The sequence below is a fragment of the Leucopleurus acutus genome (assembly GCF_964270905.1).
Source record: "Leucopleurus acutus genome assembly, chromosome: 13".
In the NCBI taxonomy this organism is placed as follows: Eukaryota; Metazoa; Chordata; class Mammalia; order Artiodactyla; family Delphinidae; genus Leucopleurus; species Leucopleurus acutus.
Genome location: NC_139155.1, coordinates 52,754,967 through 52,771,498, shown reverse-complemented (window position 1 = coordinate 52,771,498; position 16,532 = coordinate 52,754,967). Strand labels below are relative to the sequence as shown.

Genomic DNA, 16,532 nt, shown 5'->3' with positions numbered 1-16,532 from the left:
TGAAGAGGTATCCCCAAACCAAAGCAATTTGTGATGATCAGATAATATCAGTTACCTGATACCCTTCAAGGGTAGAAACAAACAAATAAAAATAACACCCTAGGGCTTCCCTGGTGGCGCAGTGGTTGAGAGTCTGCCTGCTGATGCAGAGGACACGGGTTCGTGGCTGGTCCGGGAGGATCCCACATGCTGTGGAGCGGCTAGGCCCGTGAGCCATGGCCGCTGAGCCTGCGCGTCCGGAGCCGGTGCTCCGCAACGGAAGAGGCCACAACAGTGAGAGGCCCACGTACCGCCAAAAAAACCCCAAAAAAACAAACAAAACAAAACAAAACAAAAAATAACACCCTAAAAAGCCCAAATTAAGACCCACATACACCTCCACACAGCAACCAACAATAAAAACTTCTAGAAATGTAAACATATAAAGATTAGGAATGAATGATCTTTTATAAAACCATCTTATAATATCTGATAATCAGTAAATACTATCTCATAATTGGTATATGTTAAATCATTTACCTTTTCTGAATGATTAAGCATGTCTTGAGCCTCTTTTCTTTCTCCTTCCACTCTTTCAAGATTATGTTTGAGATGCTTCACCTCCTCTTGTAAAGATGTAATTCGAGCTATCAAGTAAGAAAAAAGTTCAAGTCACAGAGTCATTGAAAGAGAAATCTTTTTTTCCCAGCATTATCATTAAGATAAAAAAAGTTTAAAATCTCCTGATCAGACAGAAATTTATTAAGTGTTTTCTTAGCAGTATATACAATAACTACAATACATAGTGATAAAAATGTTAATTCTAGTTGGAGATCATCTAGTATATATTCATTTTACAGATGGTCAAAGAGATAAGCCTGAGCTTCGTCCAGAAATCAGATCTGAGTCCTAATCGAGTGCTCTTTTCCCCATGTTAATTAAGGCAAGTATTTAAGTGCTTTTTAATGTATCAGACATTCTGAAAAGTGTTTAATTACTCTTAAACTTAATGAAGAAAAACTCCATTACTAAAGAAACTAAGTTTTAAGGAATTCAAGTCCTCTAACAAAGCTTAGTGTTAACCTACCTGATGCTCATGTCATGCAATGGTAGCAACTCACATATTTAGAAACTCTACTCATTAAGATATGCTTTACGTTTTGTTTTTAATGCATAAGTACTTAATAAACACAATTTAATACATGCAGAATCTAACATATATGAATATAATTATATTGTCTAGTTCAAAAGTAGAAACCTATTTTCTTATTTTGTGATTCAATGTGGCCTAAGATTTGATGGGGAAATGGATAAAGCACCCTAAAAGACCCGGAAAAAATTTGTACTTCTTAAAGTTTCGTGTTTAACTTGCAGTACTTGCCAAAGTCTTCAAGACACTCAACCTGCCTCCTATATTTTACTGTTTCTGAAGTAGTTCTTTTTTTTTTTTTTTTCCCTGGTACACGGGCCTCTCACTGTTGGGGCCTCTCCCGTTGTGGAGCACAGGCTCCGGACGCGCAGGCTCAGCGGCCATGGCTCACGGGCCCAGCCGCTCCGTGGCATGTGGGATCTTCCCGGACCGGGGCACAAACCCGTGTCCCCTGCATCGGCAGGCGGACTCTCAACCACTGCGCCACCAGGGAAGCCCCTGAAGTAGTTCTTTAATGAACAAATGAATATTAAATCTTTGGCACGTGATAAGGCTTGTCTGGTAGGCTAGTTCTAGGATCTAGAGAGCAATGAAGCAATTTTATTTACACACACAGGCAATGTGGCATTCTGTTCACATAGGAATATTTTCATATAGGAGAAAGAAACACCTGCTAGTTTCTTTCAAATGGTTGAGCAAAAATACAGAGAATGTGTGTGTTTGTATGGAGAGAGATAAAGCAAACATGGCAAGATGTTTAAATGTTAAAGTGCTATTTAAAAAATGCTTCTTCCTGTATTTATAATAAATAATAGGTTTTTAAAATCTGTAGAAAGATAGTATACTCAGGTTAAACTGAATTTCTGTGTAGAAGTTGTTCATATAAACCAACTCTCAAGAAGACAAAGTAATGAAAATATATGGGTTGAATTCATTAGAGTCCTAGTAACTTTATAAAAGGTATGTTAAATATATTTTATTTTCCTCATTTATTGTATTTTTTAAAAAATGCTAGGAAGAAACTATAACTTGTCTGTACAATACATGAAAGCAAAAAAGCTTCACATTAAAATATATATATACACACACACACACACACACACACACACACACACACACACACACACACACAGTAGAAGGAATAAGAACCAAAATATCAGGGATCATAACCTAAGCAGATCAAAACAATAAAGCTTCTAGAGGAAAATAGGGAATAATATCCTCATGATTTAATCAAAGAATTCAACAGGCCACACTAAATAGCACTGACCACAAAAGAAAAAAAAATAGGACTACATTAAAAATAAGAAAAGTAAGACCTCCTGTTCATTGGCAGACAGGATTTAAGAGTGAAAAGGAAAACCACAGAGTGGAAGAAGATGATTATGGTACATAAATTTGATAAGGGACTAATATCTAGGACTCCCACAAACCAACAAGAAAAAAGCAAACAATCCAATAAGAAAAGGGGGGGGGAGCAAAAGACTTGAAAAGCATATCACAAATTGCCAATAAACATGTGAAAAGCTGCTCAATCTCGGACACCAGGGAAATGGAAACTAACCCCTAAGGAAATACCATCAGGCACCACCTGAATGGCTAAAACAGTAAGACTGACAAAACTCAGTGGGGATGAGTACTATTACTATCCTTGAGGAGGCAGTGGAACAACCAGAACGCTCATACATTGCTGGTGAATGTAAACTGGTGAACCTACTTTGAAATACTTGGATGTATTTACTAAAGCTAAATATACTCTATGGTTCTACCACTTCTAAGTATATACCAAAAGGAAGCATATGTATGATTACCAAAGAATATGTACAAGAAAGTTCATATCAGCATCATTCATAATAATCCCTGAATGGAAGCAATCAGAATATCTGATTTAAAAGACATGACCACAAAATAACTGATAAATTGCAGTGGTCATACAAAATACATGGAGTACTATACAGCAAGAAGAACAAACTACTGCCATATACAACAATACGGATGAACCTCACAAACAATGTTGAATGAAATAAACCAGAAACAAAGGACTGCTTCTGCATGATTCCATCTATAAAAGTTCAGAAACAAGCAAAACTAACTTATGTGTTAGAAGTCAGAACAGTGATTACTTCGGGGAAAAAGGGTTAGTGACTAAGCAGAAGTACAAGGGAACTTCTGGGCTGCTGGTAATATTCAGTTTCTATATGGGTGTGTTCATGCTGTGAAAATTTTTCCAGATACATATTTTTTATTTATTTTAATATGTACAGATATGTTAAGTCTCAAAAACAGAAACAAAAAAAAACTCACTGTGAAAAATCTAAATATGTTAAAATCCCCAAATATGAAATCTACTATCTAAATTTGAGGCCCATCAACTATATATAAAAATTAAAAACAAAGGAATGGGGACTTCCCTTGTGGTGCAGTGGTTAAGAATCTGCCTGCCAATGCAGGGGACATGGGTTCGATCCCTGCTCCGGGAAGATCCCACATGCTTCTGAGCAACTAATAAGCCCATGCGCCACAACTACTGAACATGCACTCTACAGCCTGCGAGCCACAACTACTGAGCCCATGCGCCATAACTACTGAAGCCCGTGTGCCTAGAGCCCATGCTCTGCAACAAAAGAAGCCACCGCAATGAGAAGCCCGCGTGCCGCAAGGAAGAGTAGTCCCTGCTCGCTGCAACTAGAGAAAGCCCACACGCAGCAATGAAGACCCAACGCAGCCAAAAATATAAATTTAAAAATATATATATATAAAAATAAACAAACAAATAAATAAATAAACGGGCAAGATACAACAGGAAAGTGCAAATTAAGGGGAAAACCCCTCAAGGTCAGATATATTTAATATCATCTATAATACAATTTTAATCCAGTAAGAAGATACAGAAGTCATAAAACCTTAACACACCAAACAATGCTGCATTAAAAATATACAAAAGCAGGGTATTATGAAATATCCACAGCTAACATCATACTTAATAAACAATACAAAAGGAAAAATAAGATAATTCCACTTATAACAGCATCAAAAAGAACAAAATACCTAGGAATAATTTAACCAAGGAGGTGTAAGACTTGTACACTGAAACTAATAAATAAATAAATAAATAAATGCTGAAATGAATTTTTTAAATACCAAAATAAATGGAAATATATCCTGTGTTCATGGATTAGAAGTCTTAATATGTTAGGATGGCAATACTATCCAAAGCAATCTATAGATTCAATGCAATCCCTATAAAAACTCCAAAGATACTTTATGCAGATATGGAAAAGCAGATCCTCAGATTCATATGGAATTACTTGCAGACTGGAATATCTAAAACAGCACTGAAAAAGAACAACAAAGTTGAAGAACTCAAACTTCCACTTTCAAAACTTGCTGTAAAGCTACAGTGACCAAAACAGTGTGGTACTGGTCTAAGAACAGACATATAGACCAACTGAATAGAACTGAGAATCTAGAAACAAAACTGTATACCTAGAGCCAACTGATTTTCAACAAGGATGCCAAGACCATTCAGTGGGGGAAAAAGTAGTCTCTTCAACAAATGGTACTGGGACAACCAGATATCCACATGTAAAAGAATGAAATTGGACCCCTACACATCATACCATATACAAAAATTAACTCAAGTTAGTCAGAGACCTAAATATAAATGCTAAAACCATACAATTTTTAGAAGAAGACATAGGGGGTAAACGTTCATGATCCTCAATTTGGCAATGTATTATGATATGACACCAAAAGCATAAGCAACATATATTAAACTGGACTTCATCGGGCTTCCCTGGTGGCGCAGTGGTTGAGAATCTGCCTGCCGATGCAGGGGACACGGGTTCGTGCCCTGGTCCAGGAAGATCCCACATGCTGCGGAGCGGCTAGGCCCGTGAGCCATGGCCGCTGAGCCTGCGCGTCCGGAGCCTGTGCTCTGCAACAGGAGAGGCCACAACAGTGAGAGGCCCGCGCACCGCGATGAAGAGTGGCCCCCGCTTGTCGCAACTAGAGAAAGCCCTCGCACAGAAACGAAGACCCAACACAGACAAAAAATTAATTAATTAAAAAAACCCCCCCAAAACTGGACTTCATCAAAATTAACTTTTGTACATCAAAGGACATTATCTAGAAAAATGAAAAGACAAACTACAGAAGGGGTGTAAATATTAGCAAATCACACACCTGATAAGGTCTAGTATCCAGACCCTTAAAAGTCAACAACGAAAAGACAAAAGACCCAATTAAAAAATGGACAAAGGACATGAGCAGACATTTTTCCAAAAAGGATATACAAATGTCCAATAAGCACATGAAAAGATGCTCAACCTCATTACTCATTAGGGAAATTAAAGTCCAACCCACAGTGGGACACCACTTCATACCCACTAGGGTGGTTATAACCAAAAACAGTTAAATATCAAGTACTGGCAAGGATGTGGAAAAACTGAAACCCTTGTACAATGCTGGTGGGAACAAAAAATGATGCAGCCATTGTGGAAAATAGTCTGAAGTGCCTCAAAAGTTAAACACAGCATCAGCACATGACCCAGCAATTCTACACCTAGATATCCAAAAGACCTGAAAACAAGTATTCCAATAAATAGTTGTAAACGAATTTCATAGCAGTGTTATTCACAATAGCCAAAAGGTGGAAACAACTCAAATGTCCATCAACAGATGAACAGCTAAACAAAATGTGGTGCATACATACAATAGAATATTAGTCAGCCATAAATGAATGAAGTACTGATACATGGTACAATATCAATCTTAAAAATATGCTAGGTGGGGCTTCCCTGGTGGCGCAGTGGTTGAGAGTCCGCCTGCTGATGCAGGGGACACGGGTTCGTGCCCCGGTCCGGGAAGATCCCACATGCCGCGGAGCAGCTAGGCCCGTGAGCCATGGCTGCTGAGCCTGCGCGTCTGGAGCCTGTGCTCCGCAACAGGAGAGGCCACAACAGTGAGAGGCCCGCGTACAGCAAAAAAAATATATATATATATGCTAAGTGAAAGAAGCCTGATACAAAAGGTCACATATTGTATGATGTCATTTATATGAAATATCCAGAACAAGTAAATTCAGAGATATAAAACAGATTGGTGGTTGCTAGGGGCTAGGTAGAGGGGCATATAGGGAAGGAAAGCTTAATGGGTACAAGGTTTTCTTCTGGGTTAATGAAAATGTTTTGGAACTAGATAGACAAGGTGGTTGTACAACACTGTGAATGTACTGAATGCCACTGAATTGTACACTTTTAAATGGTTAACTTTATGTTATATGAATTTCACCTCAATAAAACAATATAAAAAAAGCTGTTAGAAATACAAGGGGGCTATGAGAAAAAAGACTACAGTCATAGTGTTAACTTTTAAAATATGTTTCAAAATTTGGCAAATCATCAAAGACACAAAGAATAAATGGAGTCTTAGAAAACTGGTTAGATTAGAAAATGGACCTATTGTTTTTCTTCCAAAAGTCAAATCCAAAAACATACCAAGTAAAAAACTTACACAATTTCCAAATGCCCATGTAACAGTTAAAAACAAAAGTGCATTACACTATGATATACTATTCCCTCAGCCTATTTCCCTATAGACATGAAGCTAAGAATGTTTTTTTCATTTTTAAAGGGTTATAAAAAGCAAAACAGAAGAATATGTAACAGAGATCGTATGTGGCCCACAAAACCTAAAGTATATACTATCCAATTATATTTGGGAAGTCATTTCCCAAACACATGGAGAAGCTTCTGCTCAATAGTGTACATGGAGAGCATTCAACTAGGCAACAATTGTTACTGTGCCACAAGGCTAGCCTCCCAAACTATGAGAAATTTATACCTGAGGGATCTGAAATGTCTTAAGAACCATAAAAAAATCAACGTAAAAATTTTATGTTTGCGTGTGTGCATGTTTTACCACAATGCACCTTGTATGTTGAGGCTCATATAAGTTTTGTGCTTTTTAATGTGTGTGAACTTTGATTCACATTTAAATTAAAAAATAAACCTTAAAGAAAGCATTGAAAAAGGATAAACATCAACAATAGGTCATGCTATGAATCTTCCTTAACTTCACCAATATCTAAACAACAGAGTCAGTTAAAACCATTGTTGATGAACACATAATGATGGTCTCATCCTTGAAAGCAAGCACTTCAAGCTCAGCGTTATCTGGAAAATCACAGACTTAAAGAATTTTAGAATTGAAAGAATTTATAGGGGTCACCTAATCTTCTTGGTTTATAAATAAAGCAGAAGAAGTGACCTGCACACAGCTAATAAGCTGTATATGAAGAGGCCTAGAGAAGCAATTTAAGGAAGTGGAGTATGAGGCTTTTTCTAATATATATAATGAGGATACTTTCTTGGTTATATTCAGATCTATTTTAAGCTTAGTCCCTGAGAAATAAGATTGCAGAGCACTCCTCAGCTAAGAACGAATGGGAGATCCTAATTTGTTTCCAAAGTCCAAAAGCTGACCCTGACCTCTCTCCACAGAATTACAGCTAATCATCAAGCCCCATGAGACCCCAAACTATGTTCACATCCTGTGACTTAGGTTAAAATGGACTATCCCACCCCCTAATTTTCCCTGAAAGATCTGGCAACTTCCATGCATATCTGTTTTGATTAGGTAGTATGGATGCTGATGCTGACAGAAACAGAAAAAAATGTGAGAAGTGGAAGCCAGGAATCTTGTTGAAAACAAAATGATTTTATTACCATGAACAGTTTGTGAGTCTAAAAGGAAACTTTTAGACCACAAAGGCTGCTGATATCTCTAGTCCTAACCTTTCCAAGTACCGAATTCTTTATTTGCAATGGGATTCCCTTTCTGCAGTTTAATTTCTATTTCTACCAACAATGCACGAGGAATTCCCAGGTTTTAATAGTGATAATCTTCTCTGCCTGGTTAGTTCCACTTTGAGTAAGACTTTTGTGAATTGGGCACTTTTAAAAATTAAGTTTTCAGGGCTTCCCTGGTGGCGCAGTGGTTGAGAGTCCGCCTGACGATGCAGGGGACACAGGTTCATGCCCCGGTCCGGGAAGATCCCACATGCCGTGGAACGGCTGGGCCCGTGAGCCATGGCCACTGAGCCTGCACATCCGGAGCCTGTGCTCCGCAATGGGAGAGGCCACAACAGTGAGAGGTCCGCGTACCGCAAAAAAAAAAAAAAAAAATTAACTTTTCAGTAACTGGCTGTAAAATTGGAAATATTCACATTACCTCCATCACAAGGGTGCCCGAGAGAGTGAAGAAATTACAATTTGATACAAATTATCCTGAAACAGAAAGAATGCTAACCATTTCCAGTATTAGCAAGGTCACTTTCTTTTTTATTGAAGTATAGCTGATGTACAATATTATATAAATTATAGGTGTACTATATAGTAATTCATAATTTTTAAAGGTTATACTCCATTTACAGCTATTATAAAATATTGGCTATATTCCCCAGGTTGTACAATATATCCTTGTAGCTTATTTTATACCTAGTAGTTTGTACCTCTTAATTGCCCCTCCCCCCACTGGTAACCAGTAGTTTGTTCTCTATATCTGTGAGCCTGCTTTTCTGTTATATTCACTAGTTTGCTGTACTTTTTAGATTCCACATATAAGTGATATACAGTATTTGTCTTTCTCTGACTTATTTCACTTAGCATAATGCTCTCCAAGTCCATCCATGTTGCTGCATATGGGAAAATTTCATTCTTTTTTTAATAGCTGAGTAGTATATTCTGTAGTACATATATACCACATCTTCTTTATCCTTTCGTCTGTTGATGGACATTTAGGTTGTTTCCCTATCTTGGCAATTTCCAGAGTGGCTGCACAATTTACATTCCCACCAACAGTGTATGGGGGCCAAGGTCATTTTCTTTATGAGGACAATATGATCAAAAATATATTACCTAAATATATTACCTATTACAAAAATATATTACCTATTACAAAAATATATTACCTATTACCAAAAATATATTACCTTAATTATTAATTAAAAAAATTACCTTCCATTGATAAACAAAATGTGGTATATACGGTATAAATACAATGGAACAGTATACAACCTTGAAGAGGAAAGAAATTCTGATACATGCCACAACATGGATGAAACTTGAAGACATTAAGCTAACTGGAATAAGACAGACACAAAAGGATAAATAATAACTTCTATGAGGTAGTCAAATTCAGAGACATAAAGTAGAATGGTGGTTACCAGGGGCTGGGGAGAGTGGGAAATGGGGTATAGATTTAATGGGTATAGATTTTTTAGTTTGGAATGATAAAAAAATTTCTGGAGATGGACAGTAGTGATGGTTGCATGACAATGTGAATGTATTTTATGCCACTGAACTGTATACTTAAAAATGGCTAAAACAGTAAATTTTATGTCTATTTTACCTGAGTAAGAAAAAATATTACCTTGTAGGTCTCCAATCATCTCAGAATCATGACCTCTGTCTCTTCGTTCAGCTTCTAATACCGCTTGCAGCTGGTAATAATCCTTGTCCATTTGTGACTTGGAATTCTCCAAAATTCTATTTCTCTCCTGCAACTCTCTATTCAGGGACTCTAGCTGAGTAATTGATTTACTCATCTCGGTGTGACTCTTCCTTAATCTTACAGCTGTGTCTGATTCTGTCCTAAGTAAGTCATTGGCTTCTTCTAGCTAATTAAAAAAGAGAGCAAGAAAATAGTTTTTTACCAAAACACAATCAAACTTAAATTTTGATTTAAAAAAAAAAAAAACCTCACTCCAAAAACTTACCTGCTTTTGTAATTGTGCCAGCTTCTCATTAGCAAGGTGTGAATTCTGACTGACTTTCTTTAAGTCTTCCAACTGATCCTTTAATGTAGAAACTAGAAAATGAAGGAATAATATGTAAGTTTTCATAGAGGAAACATATAAATCCCTTTTAAAAAATGAAATTTGGTCTTAGGCCATAAAAGTCAGCTATATTAGGTCCATATTCCAACTTGGAAGTACCTACATTTTAAATTTATCAAAAAGTAGAGCACTGTTTTATAATACAGAATGCAAAAACAGATGTTTCCACTGCTGTAATATTTTAAATTCTTTTATTCCTTTCATAAAGGTTAATCTATTAGTGAAATTATATAAAGCTAATTTTAAATATTACCTATTTTTGAATAGTACAAATCTTGGATTAGTTCAATTATTTTTAAAATGGTTCAACTAGTGGCAGGGCAGGAATAAAGACGCAGACATACAGAATGAACTTGAGGACACAGGGTGGGGTGGCGGGGGGGAACTGGGACGAAGGGAGAGAGTAGCATTGACATATATACACTGCCAAATGTAAAATGGATGGCTAGTGGGAAGCAGCCACATAGCACAGGGAGATCCGCTCGATGCTTTCTGACAACCTAGAGGAATGGTATAGGGAGGGTGGGAAGGAGACGCAAGAGAGAGGGGATATGGGGATATATGTATATGTATAGCTGATCCACTTTATTATACAGCAGAAACACAACACTGTAAAGCAATTATACTCCAATAAAGATGTAACTAACTAACTAAATAAAATGCTTCAAAATTCAAAAGGTACCAAATGGTGTATAGTATAGCATGAGTCTTTCTCCCTTCACGTCGTCTCCCAGCCCCTCTGGCTCTCCTCCCCAGCAACAACTATTACTAATTCCTTGCATATCCTTCCTAAGATAGTCTGTGTATCCATACCCTAATATATAAAAACACAAATATATATATATATATGTTTTCACATGCATATCTACACACACACACACACACACACTTAAACATATATAGATAAGCAATCTTGTTTTAAACAATCTATACTTTTTTTGGTAAGATACATTTTAGAGATTCTTTCATAAGTTTATAAAGAGATACTTTATTCTGTTTTAAAAAATATTTTTAAATTTTTTTTTCTTTTTTTTTTTTCCTTTTGCGGTACACGGGCCTCTCACTGTTGTGGCCCCTCACCCCCGCCACAGAGCACAGGCTCTGGACATGCAGGCCCAGCAGCCATGGCTCATGGGCCCAGCTGCTCCACGGCACGCGGGATCCTCCCGGACCGGGGCACGAACCCGCGCTCCTGCATCGGCAGGTGGACTCCCAACCACTGCGCCACCAGGGAAGCCCTAAATTCTATTTTTTTTAATTAATTAATTAATTTATTTATTGCTGCTTTGGGTCTTCATTGTTGTGCGAGGGCTTTTCTCTAGTTGGGCTACTCCTCATTGCGGTGCACGGGCTTCTCATTGAGGTGGCTTCTCTTGTTGCAGAGCACATGCTCTAGGAGCATGGGCTTCAGTAGTTCTGGCTCACGGGCTTAGTTGCTCCGTGGCATGTGGGATCTTCCCAGACCAGGGCTTGAACCCATGTCCCCTGCATTGGCAGGCAGATTCTTAACCACTGTGCCACCAGGGAAGCCCAAGAGATACTTTATTCTTTTATAAAATGCATAGTATTCTACCATATATACTAAAATTTATTATACCACTGATTACATTTACATTGTTTATAATTTTTGCCATTTTAAACAATTCTAAAATGAATAGCTTTGTTTCTATATCAGTATACATGTGCACAAGTATATGTGAAATAAATTTCTAGAAGTGAAATCACTGGATCAAAGGATGTAGAAAGCTATTTTAAATTTGTAACACTAATATCAAAAATTCTAGTCTTGTTGTTCTAAAATATGGCTACTTGTTAGAAGTGCCTAGAGAGCTTATTAAAAATACCAATGCCCAGTCTACATGTCTAGATCAATTAAATTAGAATTTCTGAAGTTTAGGCATTAGTTTTCTTTGAAGTTTCCCAAGAAATTCCAATATACACCCAAGGATAAAAATCAGTACTCTAGCTAAAACATTACTACTGAATCTAATATGTTATAAATAAATTTTGGGACATGGGTATTTAGCTCATGAGGTGTCTTAGGACTGTGGCTTCAAAAATATATAACAGGCACTAAATTTAAAACAACCTCAAGACGAAGACCTCAAGATAGTGTTAGAAATTCCAGTGTTTTTCAAAGGAAGTAACAATTTACCTTCATTTTCTACATTCCTCCTCTTCTCATTTTCCTGTTCTGCTTTTCTTTGGTACTCATTAATTCTATGCTGTAGCAACATTTTCTCCTTCTCAATCTGAGACACTGTAGATTCTAGGTTTCTTCTTTGATTCCCCTAAATTATGAGAAAAGTTACCACTACAATTAATACTCCTCATTTATTCAAGGGAATACTCTGTTCTTTTTTTAAAAAGTACACAATTACTTAAGATAGATATTTTGCTTTCAAAATCAGATAATACTTCCTAACAACAACAACTTTCTAATAGTAGAATTAGCTTGCCTTAGAAGAAAACAGTGAGAATCCCCTTATTTTAACTAGACATACAAAATTTTCAAAGATTTAAAAAAAATCCTTGAGTATAAAAAACCCTATGAATCTTGTCAGACTGAAGGTCGAACACATTGTATTCAAACACATTAAGATGAACACGCTGTATTATATTACCAATATTTTGGTTTATTTACAATCCTAAAGTTTAAGACATGAAATATAAAAGGAATCAGATAACTACATATTTGATAATTAAATGGTGCAAAACTCAAATGATACCAAAGGTTACAGTGTTTATAATAAGTTCACCAGTCCCTGTATGAGGTCTCCCTTAATCCCCTCCCAATCTCTGTAACAACTTACCTTTCTTAAGATGTTCTATGTATGTACCTACTAATGCATATTAAAGAGTAATGAAAGAAATATTTATTTTAGAAAATGAAACTAAGGGGAGGGGAGGGTTAAAGAAAAAAAATGCTCCAAATTCCACAACTTAAAAAAATTTATCTTCTGTTTCTGAGTTACCACTATCAGCATATTCTGCTTTTGATGCTTCATTTTTATCTTTAAGACTCCACACTGGACAAACCTCCTTTACAGTGCGTGTTTTTCTGGGCTTTTCCATTTTTAAGTGAAATCCATCTTTTAAGTAAGATGCTGTCAGAGAAATTTAGTAAAATTTGACAGAGATCATCCAAAATCTTTCCAATTGTAAGATTTTATCATTCTTTTATTTTTTCATTTTTAAATTTTGAAATTTAAAATTCTACATTTCAGAAGTTTCAAAGACAGTACATGTACCCTACCAGTCAGTTTCCCCTAATAGTTACATTATTAACAATGGTACAATAACAAAATCAGGAAATTGATATTGGTATAAAGCATGCATGTGTAGTTCGACGTCATTTTATCTCATGTGTAGATGCATGTAACCACCACCACAGTCAAGACACAGAACTGTTCCATCAGCACAATGATCTCCTTCCAGCCACTACTTATAGCCACATGCATCCCTCACTTCTCCCACCACCTATATCCCTGGCAACCAACAGGAGGTCCTCCATCTGTATAATTTTGCCATTTTGAAAATGTTATATTAATGGAATCATACAGTGTGGACCTTTTGAGATTAGCTTTTTACATTCAACAAAATATCCTTGAGATCCATCCAAGTTGCTGTGTGTAACAACAGTTCATTTTTCCAGCCTACAGATCTTCATCCTCTTATCAGGGTCTTTCACAGAGCAAGTTTTGATGAAGTTCAATTTATTGAATGTTTTTCCTTATATGGATCATAATTGTGGTGTAATGTGTAACTCTTCACCGAGTTGCAGGTCCCAAGGACTTTCCCCTATTTTTTCCCTAGAAGTTTTATATTTTTTATGTCCCTGTTTAAATCTATGGTCTGTTTTAAGTTAATGTTTGCATAAGATGTGAGACTGAGGTTGAGGTCCATATCTTGGCCTATGAATACCTAATTGCTCCAGCACCACTTGCTAAAAAGACTATCCTTCCTCCACTGAATTGCTTTTGCACCTTGGTCAAAAATCAGCTGGCCATGATTGAGGGATACTGATCCATAGTTTTCTTTGTAGTACTGTCTTTGCTAGACTCTGGTATCTTGGTAATTCTAGCCTCATAAAATTCACTGGGGAATGTTCCCTTCTTTTATATTTTCTAGAAGAGAGAGTGTAGAATTGGTGTTAATTCTTCTTAAAACACTTGATAGGGACTTCCCTGGTGGTCCAGTGGTTAAGACTTCCCCTTCCAATGCAGGGGGTGCGGGGTTCGATCCCTGGTCAGGGAGCTAAGATCGCACATGACTTGGGGCCAAAAAACAAAAACATAAAACACAAGCAATATTTTAACAAATTCAATAAAGACTTTAAAAATGGTCCACATCAAAAAAAAAAAATCTTAAAAAAACACTGGGTAGAATTCTCTAGTAAAACCATCTGTCCTGAAGATTAATTTTTGGGGGAGCTTTTAAATTATGAATTCACTTTAATAGTTATATAGGGCTATTCAAATAATGTATTTCACATTGTGTGAGTTGTGGCAGTTTGTATTTTTGGAGGAATTAGTCCATTTCACCTAAATATTACACTTACTCGTTTGGAACTGTTTATAGTATTTCCTTAAGAATTTTTTTTTTTTTATATCTGTAGAGTCTGTAGGAATATGCTCTGTTTTATTCCTGATACTGATCATTTGTGTCCTTTCTTTCCTTTGACAATCTTGCTAGAGGACTGTCAATTTTGTTGATCTTTCCAGGCAGCTGGGTTTTTATTATCACTGATTTTCTCTATTATTTTTCTGTTTTCAATTCCACTGACTTCTGCTCTTTATTTTTCCTTCCTTCTCCTTGCTTTGGGTTTATTTTGCTCTTCTTTTTCTAGGTTCCTGAGGTAGGAGCTTAGATAACTGATTTGAGACTTCTCGTCTTTTCTAATGTAAACATTTAGTGTATACATTTCCCTTAGAGCACTATGTTAGCTGCATTCCACAAATTTTGATGTATTATTTTCATTTTCATTGTTCAAATATTTTTATTTATTTATTTTTGCCGTACGCGGGCCTCTCACTGTTGTGGCCTCTCCCGTTGCGGAGCACAGGCTCTGGACGCACAGGCACAGTGGCCATGGCTCACGGGCCTAGCCGCTCCGCGGCATGTGGGATCTTCCCGGACCGGGACACGAACACGTGTCCCCTGCATCGCCAGGCGGACTCTCAACCACTGCGCCACCAGGGAAGCCCTCAAATATTTTTAAAAGATGAAGATCCATAACTTTGAAAAATAACTTTATGAGATATAATTAACATTCCAATGTATTTTTTCATTCCCCTTGAGACTCTTTGACCTATGGATTATTTAGAATTGTGTTGTTTAGTTTCCACGTGTTTGTAGATTTGCCTGATACTTTTCTGTTATTCATTCTGGTTTGGTCGCAGTTTGGTCAGAGAAGACACTCTGTATGATTTTAATTCTTTGAAATCTGGAGAAGTTTGCTTAGGCTGTGGTCTATCTTGGTGTGTGTTTCTTGAGTGCTCGAAAAACGTGTCCTTTGCTGTTGCTGGGTGGAGGGGTCTACAAATGTTGAATAGATCCTATTGGCTGATGGTGTGGCTGAGTTCTCCTATATGTTTGCTGATCCTCTGTCTAGAGAGTGGCATTTAAAAAGTCTCCAACAGTAATCGCAGATTTGTCTACTTCTCCTTTCAGTTTTATCAGCTTTTGCTTCACATATTTTGTAGCTCTTCTGTTTGATGAATACAAATTTAGGAATGTTATGTCTTCTCAGAGGATTGACATTTTTGTCATTCTGCAATGTCCCTCTGCCCCTGGTAATTTTCTTTGTCCTAAAGTCTACTTCACCTGATATCAATATTGCCATTGCTGCCTTCTTTTTGCTAATGCTTACATGATGTATTTTTCCATCTTCTTACTTTTAACTTGGCTATATTGTTACATTTGAAGAGAGTTTCTGCTGGACAGCATACAGGTAGGTAATTTTAAAAAAGCTACTCTGACAATCTATCTTAATTGATGTTGCATTTAATTTACATTTAATATAATTACTGATATGTTAGAGTTAAGCCTCCCATTTTGTTTTGTCCCATGTTTTCCTTCTTGTCTTTCTGTAGGTTACTTGAACATTTTTTGGAATTCTATTTGATTTACTAGTGTTTTTAAGTGTATCTCTTTGTATAATTTTTATCAGTGGCTGCTCTAGGTACTACATTATATTACTAGTGTTGGCATATTACCAGTTTGATTAAAGTGTAAAACCTTACCTCCCTTTATACCCATTTATAATTGTCTTAAAAATTTCTTCTATATACATGGAGAACCACATTAGACAATGCCGTAATTTCTGCTTCAACTGTAACATAAAAAAACTTAAGAGGAGAAGGAGAGTGTAGTGTGTTTACCCATATTCTAGAACCATGTTGAAATTTTAGTACATAAATTTCAGTTCAGTGGTTCTTAATAGTTGAAAGGTGAGAAAGGAGCAACAGATCAAAAATTGAATCTGGAACTGTAGCAGAAAGA

The 16,532-nt window shown here is 36.6% G+C and overlaps 1 protein-coding gene across 3 annotated transcripts in view; it reads right to left on the bottom strand.

Annotated features, from left to right (window-relative positions):
* ROCK1 (Rho associated coiled-coil containing protein kinase 1) overlaps positions 1-16,532 on the bottom strand; it is a 146,425-nt gene that overhangs the window by 35,802 nt on the left and 94,091 nt on the right. For all 3 annotated transcript variants that reach the window (XM_082853759.1, XM_082853758.1, XM_082853760.1), the window contains 4 exons: positions 12,184-12,319; positions 9,909-10,000; positions 9,563-9,809; positions 520-626 (listed from right to left, as the gene is read on the bottom strand). In XM_082853759.1, the coding sequence (XP_082709885.1) occupies positions 520-626; positions 9,563-9,809; positions 9,909-10,000; positions 12,184-12,319 (582 nt within the window). The remainder of the gene's footprint in view (positions 1-519; positions 627-9,562; positions 9,810-9,908; positions 10,001-12,183; positions 12,320-16,532) is intronic.